General features: G+C 49.4%; 1 protein-coding gene across 8 annotated transcripts in view; it reads right to left on the bottom strand.

Moving 5' to 3' along the window:
* Positions 1–5,188: 5,188 nt before the first annotated feature.
* The window catches only part of LOC129474824 (tyrosine-protein phosphatase non-receptor type substrate 1), a 45,905-nt gene continuing 37,609 nt past the window's right edge, over positions 5,189–13,484 (bottom strand). For 4 of the 8 annotated variants that reach the window (XM_055266596.2, XM_055266597.2, XM_063633487.1 and 1 more), the window contains exons 8-9: positions 10,313–10,352; positions 5,189–7,750 (exon numbers count right to left, since the gene is read on the bottom strand). In XM_055266596.2, coding sequence (XP_055122571.1) covers positions 7,502–7,750; positions 10,313–10,352 — 289 coding nt within the window. In that variant the 3' untranslated portion in view covers positions 5,189–7,501. Of the gene's footprint in view, positions 7,751–10,300; positions 10,353–13,484 lie in introns of all 8 variants that reach the window. The other 4 variants (XM_055266592.2, XM_055266595.2, XM_055266593.2 and 1 more) reach the window with 1 other exon arrangement.

The raw sequence follows: 13,484 nt of genomic DNA, 5'->3' as shown, positions 1-13,484 counted from the left end.
CTCTTCCTTCTCCCCCTTTGCTCTCTTCCCTCACTCCCTCTCCCCCATCCTTTCTTCCTTCCACCCATCCACCCATCCATGCTCTCCTGCATCAATCCAGCCATCCATTCAACCTCCCTCCTTGCATCCATCTATCCTCTCATCCTCCTTCTCATCACTCCATCCATCCTCCCATCCCTCTAATATTTGTTGGGTGCCTCCTATGGGCTTAGCATAGGAGTTACATTGATGAGTGAATCAACACCCTCCTTGCCCTGAGGCAGCAACTAGGGCAGTAGAGGAGAGGATGGTAATCACGTAATCACAGGGCCAGTGTATGATTACAAATTGTGATGAGGGCTACAAAGAAGTGCTGGACATGGTTACTATGGAAGAGTTTGACAAGGGAACTTAGCCCAGCCTCTGGATTGGAGGACAAGCAGGAAAGATCCAGGGAGTGTTGCAGGCAGAGGGAGTAGCTCATGCAGGAGTCCTGTGGTTCATTTTAGAAACTGGCAGGAGGCTGGTGTTGCCCATGCAGGGAGTGATGGAGAGAGTGGTGTGAATCGGGCTGCAGAGCTCAGTAGCAGCCAGTGCACACAGGGAAGCCTGGCCTCTGCCAGGTGCTGGCTCCTTGGAACTCCTTTGCACTGGCTCCTTTGCACTTATCTGGCTTCTTGTTACTTATTTTTTAAATCTCAGTTCAGGAATTTCCTCTTCAAGAAGTCTTTTTCTGCCCTGTTCAGGCTGAATGAAGCCAGTGTACTTTCCTTTAATAAGACAAAGTATCCCAAATTTGGAAATAAGGCAAAAGAAGGCAGTGCTTCATCTCGTTGCCATACTGGGGCACGGTTTAAAAGCCCCACTGAAGGATTAGTTCTGTAGAAGAATATACCTGAGTTTGTCTTTCCTATTTGGTTAAGGCCCAGATTGGGGCTAATTTGTAGACTTTTGTCTGGTGGGTGCAAATGGCTTCTATCTGGCAGAAAAAAATAGCTCCAAAGATGTGGCCTTATTGCCTTGTAGAACATTAACCAGATTGATCTCTAACTTGAAAATGTTATTCTCACCTTCCTTTTTCAAAGCCTCTAAATGCCCATTGACTCTTGGAACCAGCTCTTGCCTCACCAGCTCTTGGCTCACTCATCAGTGTGTTAATTCTGCACTTGTATGGCATGTTTGTCATGCCCTTCTCAGCAGCACTCATCCCTGCACTGGGATTGCCAGTGGCTCTGGCTCCCTCATACATGAGCTCATATGGGTGTGGTCCATTTTTTGTCAACATTGTGTCCTCAGAATTTTGCACAGGGCCAGGTTCCAGTAGGAGCTTGAGAAATAATTACTGGTTGAAAGATCTTGAGCTTACTATCTCTCCACCTCTCTGAGCCTCAATTTTCTTCTCTGTGAAATTGACATTCCCTTTGTAAAGAATGTGAAGGTTCCATGAAATAAAGAATTCGAGTGTCCACCCAGAGTCCAGTCTGGCACATGGTGGGCTTTAGTCTCCCTTATCCTAGGGGCTGAATCCCAAAGGTAGAATGTGAAGTTCTGGTTTGGGAGCTCATGGCTGGTCGAGAGGACACCAAGTCACTGGAGGAATGACTCATGGTGGGGTTAGGGAAGTCAGAGGAGTTGCTATTTAGTATTTCTTGGGAGAGGAAGATCAGCCTGGCCAGGGAGTCCAGTAGGGGCTGAGGAGGAGCAGAAAATGTTCTTAACCAGGTCAGGTGGTGGTGTAAGGCAGAGGACTCCGAAAACCAAGCTGGGGTGTTAGACGCCATCCTCCAAAGGTTGGTAAGAGAGACCTGTCTCAGGCTAATGAGAAATAGAGGGACTTGATAAAATTATTTGTCAGAAGAGAAGACCCACCATTGCAGAAATGCTCTAATAACCTGGCCTGATATGTGAGTGTGTGGGTGTCAAGGTGCATGTGAATGTGTGTGTGTGTTTGTGTGCATATATTGACTGCTGTCTGCACCACACTGCTGCAAAGAGTCTTAAATCTATTTTCTCATCGAACCCTCGCCAGAACCCAAGGAGGTGAAGGCTGCTACTATCCCTGTTTCACAGGTGACAAAGCAGAGGCTCAGTGGTGAATCTGTTTGCCCAAGGTCACAGGGCAAGGACTCCGGGGTGCAGTTGTATCCGATTCCAATGGGTGGAGGTGGAGGAAACGTGATGGAAGGAATCTCAGGAGATGAAGTGGTAACAGATAATGGCTTATCCTTGTAGCCATCCTTAATCTTTGTGCTGTTTGGCATCTCTTCTTTCACTGTTTTCTGTGCTGTTTTGATCACGGGGATGTTCATCTTTCAAATGAACTCAGCGACACTCCTTGGGCCCCTCACTGGGGCCAGGCCCTGGGCTGGGTTCAGGGACCAAAGATAAGGTGTTGACACTAACTTTAAAAAACAGATTGGCCGGGGGCAGGGAAGGGGGGGCAGGCATCAAAGGTTGAGGGGGACAGGGCGGGGCATCCATCTTTTAAAAAATTTGAGGCATAACTTATATACAGGGAAATGCACCCATCTTAAATGTGCAGCTGGGAGAGTTTTTACATATGCAACCCCTCAGATAACCATGACTCGGGAAGACGTAGAGCATGTGCCACCCCAGGCTTCTCCTGGTCCCCCCTCCAAGGGCAGCTACTCTTCTGATCTCTGTTGCCAAGGTTTTGCCTGTTTTTGAACATCAGGAGCACGTCTTCTTAAAAAGCATCTTCAATGTCACAATCTTGTATTCAGAAAAGAAACCAAGAGCCTGGCCAGGCACAGTGAAGAGGGTGGTGAAGGGGGGTGGTGTTGGGGATCCTAGCAGTGGCAGGCGCAAGGGTGCCTCGGCTGGCTGGTGAGCAGGCAGGCAGCCATATCACCCTGATGTTCTGACACTTTGGTGGTGTGATGTGGTGTTTCTGGCTACTGACAGCGTCCAGTGTATCCTGAACATTATCTATGCCCCCCAACTTTCTCTCCAGCAGCCCCAGCCCCCATCATATGCCCATTCAGTGCTGGACTGGACCATACCCACAGTGGCGTCACTTCCCGGATGGCGACCTTGAAGCAAAATGCTTCATCTCTCGTGTTTCTATTTGTTTATTAAGTGGGGGATAATCATAGTACCTAACTCATAGGTTTGTTAAGAGAATAAAGTGAATTTTAATAAATACTTGTCCAGAGTTTAGGAGTGTCTAATATGTAGTATGTGCTTATGCCAAAATTAAATAAACCTTCATCAAAACTTGGCTGTTGGAAATGTGCTAGAAGACACATGGGCTTTTAAAGTTGGGCATTCAAATCTTGGGGTTGGGGGCCAGTGGAGATTTTCCTGATTATCATGTAAAATGGGCAGAGGCTTCAGGTAGAAGGCAGAGGACTCTGGCCTGGTCCTCATGGAGGAAGGGAGTCTTAGCATTCTCCTTTGCACAAGGAGGAACCCTAGGGAGGTGTCCGATAAATGCCAAATGCTTGACTGATTTCCTGGCGGGCTGGAAAAGGGCCACTTAGCTCCCATCAACTTTCATTTTGCCTGCCAACCTCCAGCCCTGGAGATTTGGCCATGGAGAAGCAAGGCCCAGGTGCTGCATAAAATACACTCCCCAAGTCTCCTTGCCTGGACACGCAGTCCATCATCCCCCACCTTCGCAGAGAATGGAAGGCATTTCCCCACCCACTCGGCCTGGATTCATGCCTTGAACACCCCATTCCTGCAAGCAGTGCACATATTTCATGGGTTGCTCCCGGAGGCGGAGAGCTGAACTCAGGCCACGGGCCAGGAAACTGCTGAGCTGTCTGTTACAGCCAAGGTCCTGGCCTGAGAGGAGGGTGACCCCTCTGAGCCCCGCAGAAGGCTCCTTGGTTCAGGTGGTCCCTGATCACATGGACCAGGCCAAGGGTGTAGGGATGATCCCCAGTGGGCTTGTGGATCTGAGTTCAAGTCTCAACTTGACTAAAGACTCTGCATGAGATTGGTCATGTCACATGCACTTCCAGAACCTTATCTTTCCTTCTTTGCAAAATGGGCACAACCACAGTGATCTGATAGTCATGAGAATTAAATGAGGCAGTAAGTACAGTGTGGGGGAGAAGAGTCAGATTCCCTGGCTTCAAACTGCTCTGCCATGGGACATTGGAGAAATGACTTCTCCGTGTCTCAGTTTCCTCATCTGTAAAGCAGAGAACAAGAGTTCCTCCCTCATGTAGTTGGGAGAATGAAATGAGTTCTAACTGTGAAGCACTTGGCACGACACTTGTCATAGCTGCTATTAGCTATCATGGTGGTTCATTTTGCAGTCAGTGCTCAATACATGATGTATTGATTATTAACCCAGTGGCTAAGCATCAGTCACTAGTCATCCAGTTGTAACTGGAGGCTCAGTAACACCACTCATTAACTGCGTGACCTTGTATAAGTTATACCCTCTCTCTGTGTCATCTATAGAGTCAGTAACACATGATTGCCCTTGAGTCACAAGGTTTAAGAATTCATCAAGGTAAAGTGTTGACACATAGTAACCACTAAATATTAACATATTTATGCCTTAACTTTATTACATAATTAGCACTAATATCATTAATGATCTAATGGAGGGAGAGAAAGGAAACTAACATTTATTGAGCACCCACTATAAACCAGTACTTGACATCAGTCATCTGGCAAGCATATTACAGGACAAGCATTAGATGTCTGCATTTGGTGGGGTAGGAAAGTGAGGCCCCAGGAGGGTGAGCCAGAGATCCCATCAGTGGTGAGAGGCCACGAGACTCAGCTATGCAGGGTCAGGGCAGGAAGGAAACACACAAGCCTCAGTGATGGCCTACCCAGTGCGAAGCATGGGCTCAGTGCTTCCAACCTCCTTGAATCCGGACAGTCACCCTGGCAGGGACTATTCCTGCCCCATTGTGCCGACGCGGGGCCCAAGTCTCAAAGAGGTGCTGTTTGAATTCCCACAGCTATAAAGCAGCAGAGCCGAGATCCAAACTCAGTTGTCTGTATGGAATTTTATCTCAACCTTACACCGGCTCCTTCTGAGCCAGGGCAAACAAAAATCGTATGTCTCTAAAACCTACGTGAGGGGCTCAAATGCTGTAGGTTGTTTCCAAACCCTGGGGTCCATTCAATCCTCTTCCAGGCTTTGGCAGGAGGGCGGGCAGCCCCCGAGGCGGCCCTGGGACACACTCACAAAGACAAGAATACTGAACACCGGAAGGACTCATTATTACCCAGAAATCTTTATTACAAAAATATTTTGCAAGCCAAAAAGTTTAAGTTGCAACTATATACAAAATGGGGCCTGTTTCCTTCCCAGCAGTCTTAAAATAAACTCCTGAAACCACGCTCCTTCCGCAGGGTTGGTTCGACTTCTTCCTTTTCCTGGGGTTCAATACACAAGGTATGTGGAATCTCCAGGTTGCCAGGCTAAAGCTAAAGCTATACATCTTCCTTGGCCTTATTCCCTTATTTCCCCCTCCAAGAATTAAAATAAAATGAAAATGGCACCAAGAAAACATTCTTTTAAAATACTGAATGTGTGTGTGCATGCGTGTGCACACGTATGTGTTGTCTCTGGGTAGAAGAGAGGGAGATGAAGGTTTTTACAAGCCAATCTTTTGGAATTTGGAACTAGCCCGAGCCAGGTGGCTGGGCCACTGTGGCTCCCAGATGCCACACGGGAGCTCTGGCCAAAGCTGTCCACATGGTCTGTTGGCTCAGCTAATTCCTGGATGCCATCATTGAAATCACCAGGTGACCATCCCCCAGAGAGCTGGGTCTATGCTGAGCTCCTGCAGTTTCACCTGTAGGACCTCCAGGAATGGGCAGGATGGCTCAGCTACTTTTACAGCCTGAGCCAGAAATCCCCTGGGCATCCCAAGGCCAGGAGTCATGAACATTAGCGTCTCAACTCTAAGAGTTATAGTGAAGACTGAATAAATAGGGCTTGCAACATCTGCTTGCCCTGGGCCTGGTCAGGCCCTCACACCCGACTGGAAAGGTGGGGGTTAAAGGGTAACTGGGTCACACCCTCTGGCCAACCTTCTGGGACAGAGGGGGAATCAGCCCGAGCTTCACAGCTGCACCATCCCCCTGGCTGTCTTCAGTTTATTCCAGTTTGATCCCAGTAGGGTTTGAGAGTAGAAATGGAAGATTTCTTCTTCAAGGATCAGCTCAGAAAGCTGGGATGGGGGCGGTCACTAAAGGGGTAGGATAGGCAGCCAGGGCCACTATCCCTACCCTCTATGTGTTCCTAAAGTGCTTATGAGAGGTGGTGGGGAGGGGTGTCATCTTCACTATCCCCACTTTACGGATGAGCAGACTGAGGCGTTAGGTCTCGATTAAGACTGCACTGTCAAGAGGCAGCCCTCAGCAGCCCTAGGCAGGCTGGACTTACCACAGCGGGGTCACAGAAGGCTGCGGTACCAGCCGCGTGGCTCAGCTGAGAACATGGCCAAGTCAGTCCCAGCCAGAAGGCTAAGTGTCTCCAGGGAGCTGCTGACCTGATCCTTCTTGCCCATTCTTGGGGTTCTGGGACTTGGAGGAACTCAGTCTTCGCTGTAAGAAAATCCCTCCAGGACTACAAACTGTTAAACCTCAGACTTCACAAGACCCAACCATGGACTTCAACACATGACAGACAGCCAAGATCACGTTGCTGTTGTTTTAAGAAAAAAAAAAAAACAAAACAAAACACCACAGATCAAGTTTTCTAACACCTCAGTTTCAAGATTGCACATTTCACATTTCTCAGTAATTTACAGGCGTCCACAGCGAGATGTTGCTTAGTGCTAGCTGGAGGGGCAAGCTCAGGTCTAGAAGGGAGAGACGGGTCCGGGTGGAGCAACACAGTTGGGCCCCAGGGAGTCTTGGAGGGACCCGAGGAAGCAGAGGGTTTTGTCTCCAGTCCTTTGGGAGGGGTCTTCTCCTCCTCCAGGACTCATGGCTCTTTAGCCTAGGGATGGGGGAAGCCAGGACTGTTGGCAGCAACCTCACCAAGCCTGGATATGGGTTCCAGAGTTTTTTTCCAGCTTTTCCATGGAAGGGGCAGTTTGATCTAAAGGAGAAATCTTCCCCACTCAAGCCCCAGTTGGGTGGTAGTGGTGGTGGTGGTGGTGGTGGTGGTGGTGGAGGTCAGGGGAGGTGGGATTTTCTCCTCCCCACCCTGGAAGATCAGGTTTCGGAGCATCGGGGAGGCAGTCGAGGGTCTTCAAAACCCACATGGTGATGGACGGAGGCACAAGAGTTCTTGGACCCCAGGCAGTTCTGGCCACTTCCCAGGTCGGTTCCCTGGCTGGTTTGGCAACGTCAGCCTCCAGGTGTGTGGCAATGTGGGGGGAGGGGGCCGTGGCTGCCCAGGAAGTGCTGGAGAGCCAAGGAGGGGTGGGGAGAGAAGAGCCACCCTGGCCCCTGGGTCCCAGAGCCTGCACCGCTCCAGCCCTCCGGGAACTGGGTTGGCTGTGCTCATCACGGCGGCTCCCTGTGGGACAAGAAAGCGCGTAGAGATGGGTGCTAGAGCAAACCATGGTCCCGTTCACTTCCTCGGGACCTGGACGCTGGCATACTCTGAGAAGGACGGCTCGGGCTTGGGGGCCGGCTGCTTGGGGGTCCGGTTGAGGTGGACCATGTCCAGGTCAGCATAGGTGAGGGTGTCCTCCGATGCGGGCTGCGGGCTGGTCTGAATGCTGGCATACTCCGTGTGGTTGTTGGGCTCTGCGGCCTGGGGAGCAGGCTTCTTCCCCTTGGGCACGTTCAGGTCTGCATATGTGATATCATTTGTGTCCTGGATTTAAGATACCCAAAGAGAAAGTCATGAGAAGGTCATTCTATAGCCCCCGGCCCACTCACTCAAACTGAATACCAAGTCTGGATGCTTCTGTGTCCTCTCGGCCCACACTGGCTCAGCCGTAAGTCATGTTCCCCTCATCTCTTGCCAACATTACTTGTCTCCAGCCTTGCCCCTTCCCATCTGCCCTCCTCCTCACCCTGCCTGAAGGGTCTTTCTGACCCGCACAGTGCGGTCCCCTCACAGCCCCACCTCAGTGTCACCTTCTCCCATTCCTGCCTCCTTCCAGCCTGAACCACCTGCAGTCTTCGCCCATTTCTCATGTTCGTCTCTCGAGGGTGTCTGCCCTGCTTCTCCTTGTAACAAATCCCAATCCACCCTGTAAATTTCAGATGAAGCATGGCTCATCCTAAAACCCTTCCTGGCCCTCCCCTCTCCTGGCAGGGTCCATGTTCCTTCTTTGTGCTTCCTCAGCCCATGTTTGTTTTCCATCACAGGACCCACTACCCAGGACCATGTCTGTTTGGGGGCCTGAGGAGGTGCTGATGGTGGTACGTGTGGGGACATTCATTAATGTATGCATTTATTCCACATTCACTGGGCATTTGTTATGATTCAGAAACCAAGGCTGGCACATAAGAAGTCTGATCCATATTGAATGAATACATGAGTGGATGGCAATAATTTCAGCTTCACTCAGGGCAAAGCTGGGGACAGGGAGACAGAGAACAGGGGCAGTATAAGAATGAGATCGCCAGTTAGTGAAGCAGGAAACGTTCTGGAGTTAGAAAGCCTGGGTTTGAATCCTGGTTCTAGCTCAGGGATTTTGAGCAATTCACTTAACCTCTCTGGGTCTCAGTTTCTCCATCTGTAAAGAGGGGATGATAATAGTGTCTCCTGCCGGGGTTGCTGTGAGCATGGAATGAGATTATCCAGGTAAAGCATTTAGAACAGAGCCTGGTACCTACTGAGCATCTGTCTTCAATAAATGTTCGCAATCATTAACCACTTAGCAAACTTGGATACCTCCCATGTGCTAATCCTATCAAACTGCCACTGCCGCCTCAAAATCACCCATCATGAATGATAAACTTGGCTCCCTCTGTTACTGGTCCCTGCATGACAGAACAGAATAAAGCTACCACCAACCGGCACGACTCCTAGTTGGTGCACGGTAATGGCCGATTTCAGTTCTCAGGGCTTACAAGCAGCACACAACCACACAGATCACCCCATCCACTCTTACCACAACCCTGCTTGGGAAGGATTATCTATTCCACTTTACAGCTGAAGACACTGAGACCAAGGGAGGTTCAATAAAGTGGACAAAGTTGTCCGGCTGGCAAACAACCAAAGTGTGTTGGACTCTATGACTGTGCTCTTAGCACACAGCTCCTCTGTCCTGAGCCCTGTGTGCTCTCATTTGCTTCTGTCTGGGAAATCCATGTTGACAGCGTGCAACTCCCTCCCTGGCCAGGGCTGGCACCTGGCACTGGAATCGCAGGCACTCTGCCAGCTGGGCCGTGACTGTCTGGCTCACTGTCCAGTGCGTGGCACACAGTGGGTGCCCAGTAAGTCTCTGCTGTGCATTTCGTACAGGTTTCCATGACCCATTCTTCTCACCATCATTTTATCCCCCAGGAGATTCCAGGAGGAAGTCCAGAAGTAAAATGATGGGGGAGAAGGTCTCCCTCTCTCATGACTGGAAATTGTTTTGTTTTTCTTAATTACAACTCGAGCTCATGTCCGGGGCTGCGGGGGGACCCCATGGGTCACAAAGGCAGGGCTAAGGCATTTTGGTCTACAAATGCTGCGCCTTTCACCAGCCCGACTCCTTCAACAGATTACATCTAAAAAGATGACAACTTCCTTGGAAATGTCAAGGACAGCTGGTGCGCTCTCGTTCCGGGTTCAGAGCAGGGCCTGTCTTGTTACAAGATGCTGAGGAGCCCTCTGCCTTCAAGGTCTGACAGCATTAGCCGGTGATGAGCAGGGCTAGGTTTCTCAGAAACCATGTTGCCTGCAAAATCATCTCAGCAATGTTGACCAGAAACCTCCAGCTTGAGTGAGTGTGCCCTTGCGTGAGGTAATTAATGACATGGGGTCTTTCCATCAGCAAAGGTGAGAGAGGCCCTGGCAGGCTGGGCTTTGCAGTTACAGCATAGAAAAGCCTGGCTGTGACGAGCAGGCAGTGAGCTGGGAGTGGCGCTCCTGGCAGAGGGACGGGCCTGGGCAAATGTACAGAGATGGGAAGGCACGATCCACACTAAGGGAGCTGCAGCCTGACTCCAGGGCACCATTTTCATAGGACGGATTGTGAATGGTGCCCCTGGGGAGTTGTGCAATGGGTCACACTGAGTCAGGAGGCTGCAACAGCCACCCTTGGCTGCAGTAGAGAGAAAGAATATGCACAGGACATGGGGAAAACTAGGAATGTAAGATCCTCCACCCTCCACCCCACAAGGAGTCTTAATTTAGAACCAGATCTGCAATTCTGGTTGATGTGAAGCAACCACGCCACGGAGTTTCCCAGGAAGGGCATCTCACCAAGGACTGTACCTGTGTTATTTCTCTGGCATTCTTCTCGGGCTCATGCAACCTAAAAAGGAAAGAGACACACAGATAAAAATACCCTCACTATCTCAAGTGCCCATGCAAATTGATAAGAATAACATTTAGGCTCCATTTTCTATATGGGTTGAGGACATGAATGAAGGACTCATAACAGAAATACAACTGCATATCAAATGTTTGGACAAAGGGGTCAACCTCACTAAAAAGGAATTCTAAGCAATGCACTATCATTTTTTTAACCTACTCTATTGGCAAGGATCTTTAAAAATTATAATGCTTGGTGCTGGGGAAGCTATGGTGAAATGAACTGGAGCTTTCATACGTCGCTGGTGGGAGAGGCAAACCAGTACAATCCTTTTGGGAAGCAGCTGGCAAAATCAAGAGCTTGGAAGATGTCCTCATCCTTTGACTCATAATTGCACTTTTTTTGGGGGAATTCAAAATATAGAAAAAGCTTTCAACACAAAGGCATTTGTCAAGGGCAGGATGGGGGAGGAGGTTTATATCTTAGGGCTCTGCCAATTGGGACTGGTTAGGGAAATTAGGATAAATCCACAGATAAAGATTTAAACGGTTTATGAGGAGGTTTTTTTTTTTTTTTTTTTTTTTTTTAGTTAAAAATGCTTACATTAAAATGATAAGTGAAAAAGGAAAATTCTCTGTGGGATTATCTCCATTATGAAAAATGTGTGGATAACACTGGAAGGAAACATAGCAAAATGCAAACTGCAGTGGTCTTTGCATGGTATTTTTTTTTCTCCTTTTTAGTTTCCCATATTCTCCAAATGTTCTGTATTATAAACATCTATGCATCATCATTAAAGAAAGAAAAGAAAAAGACCAAGATGTCCAAGTTAATCAAATAAGTTGTTCGTGCACTTGCTTCTGTAATTGGAGGCCACGGCTTGACTCACTGGAGGGTCACGGTCAAGGTGATGAGCAAACCAGAGCCACTGGCTTGGCAGAAGTTGTGTAAATTCTCAAGCCGGCAACCCCGGGGATGTTAGCATGGATAATGTCAGAAATGAGCAGTGGGGCTTGGCAGCAGGGTTATTAATGGATCTGGCATGAGTGCTTGGCTCCGAAAGCAGTTCTGAGACATGACAAGCCCCACGTGGCCACAGAAACAACCCTCCAGGAGCAGGGGCACGTCTGCTGGGGAAGATCACGCAGGTCTGTCCCCACCCTACTGGCCTCCAGCCCTCCTGGAGCTCCCCACTGGCTGGCTGGTTCAAGTCCAACTCATCGCCCTGCTCAGAGTCCCATGTGGTCTGATGTGCTGCCTCCAGGCTAATTCGCTGCCCTACCCTCATGTACCCACTCATCTACCCACCAGGTATTTCGGGGGGGTGGCATTTGATGTTATGTACTTCATGCTTCAATAGCAGCCTCGAAGGACCCCCTTGATCAGTTTTCCTCTTGGCTAACTTTCGTGTCTCCTTCAAGACTCAACGATGGTGTCACCTTGTGATGGCTCTGCTGACAGTGCTGGGCTGGCTGGGCTGCCCCTCCATGACAATCTCAGATCTCCTGTCTATCTGCATATCCGGTTTCTATTGTTGTCTGCCTGCCTGCCATGCTTCCTCACCACATGTGCTCAAAAACAGTGATTTGGAATGAATGCCAGTCAGGCTGCCCCAGGGCCTTTGCATGCTCCGTGCTGCTGCCTCTTCATCTGCTTCAATCCTTTTCTTCCTTCAGATGCTATTTTAAACAGCCTTTTCTTGGAGAAATATTCACTGAACCCCCAAACTCCATTCTCAAAACATTGGGTTCTTCTCTTTCAAAGCAATTTCAGACTATAACCAATTATCCATTTTCCCCATATCTGTGTCTCCCCTGGGTTTTCCTATTTCAGTGAATAGCTCTACCATTGTTCATCCTGTGCTCAGGCTGGAGAAGTGGGAGTCAGCCCTGATTCTTCTCTCTCTTCCTTTACAGCTCTCATCTAATCCAACCTAGGGCTCATCGGCTCCACCTCCAAAATATCCATCAAAGCCAGCCACCCCATCCTCTCCACCACCCGAACTCTCCTGATACCTGAAGAACCTCCTCCTTGATCTCCCCACCTCTATTCCTGCTTCCCTGCCCTCCATTCTCCCTATCTGAAATGCATAAGTGATGTCATGTTACTCTTCTGCTCAGAATGCTCAATCCCTCTATAACCACTCCAAGGTGGTCAAGTGACACCAGCTCCAAGGCTCAGCCTAGCCGACTGCTCTAGGCTCCATCCCTCTCCTGCCTCTGCTCTGCTCCAGCTCCTCTGGCCTCCTCTGCGTTGTGTGCATGCATCTGACTGCTCCTGTCTCAGGGTCTTGGCACTGGCTATTCCCTCTGATTGGTGTAGTCTTGTCCTAGATATTCCCATGGCTAAAGCCTCCTCATCCTTCAGTGATCTTCTAAATGTCACCTTGCAGACAAGTCCTCCCTGCTCGCCCCAGGCCCCACCTCCTTGATCTGCTCTATCCCATACCTGGCTTCATTTTATTTAGTCAGCAGCTGCACAACATCCCTTATTAACTTTCCAGCTTGTCTGGTAACCTGTCTCCTCAGCGGACATTGAGCTTCACACAGGGAGGAACTGGGCCAGTCTCATTCACTGCTGAAGCCCCAGCACCAAGAACTGGGCTGACACATTGTCAGTAGTCCATATGCATTTGTTGAATGAATGAATGAATGAATGAATCTTTCTCACTGGCTCTGAAGTGCCAGGAGACCAGGGGTGGGCCTTTTCTGCTCCCCTTTGCAACCCCCAGCTCAAGGCTTGGCACTGAGTTAGGCTCAGTCCAGATGAATAAATGAAAGACTCAGGGAAGCCCTAAATATTCCAAGAATAAACGCAGTGAATGTCTGACAAGTGAATAAATGGCTGATCAAATGAACCCCAGTGCCCAATTAAGAGAGCAGAGACACATTTTTCTCTCGTCTGGGCTGGGGAAGATTACAGACAAGATTCCGTCTGTACATTCCTAACCCAGGGAGTGAGAGAGAGCCAATCCCTCCACCAGCCCTGCAACCTGAAGAACTCTTTGAGCTCAAAGTGGCAGCTTCTCCGCTTGCAGCCTCCCTGAGGTGCTCGGCTGTTACTCACACCAACGTCCTCTGGAAAATGTCTGATCCCAGCAAGCCAAAGCCGAAGCCGGCTGCTGCATGGGAA

The sequence above is a fragment of the Symphalangus syndactylus genome, chromosome 24 (assembly GCF_028878055.3).
Source record: "Symphalangus syndactylus isolate Jambi chromosome 24, NHGRI_mSymSyn1-v2.1_pri, whole genome shotgun sequence".
Taxonomy (NCBI): domain Eukaryota; kingdom Metazoa; phylum Chordata; class Mammalia; order Primates; family Hylobatidae; genus Symphalangus; species Symphalangus syndactylus.
This window is presented reverse-complemented; position numbering and strand designations above follow the sequence as displayed.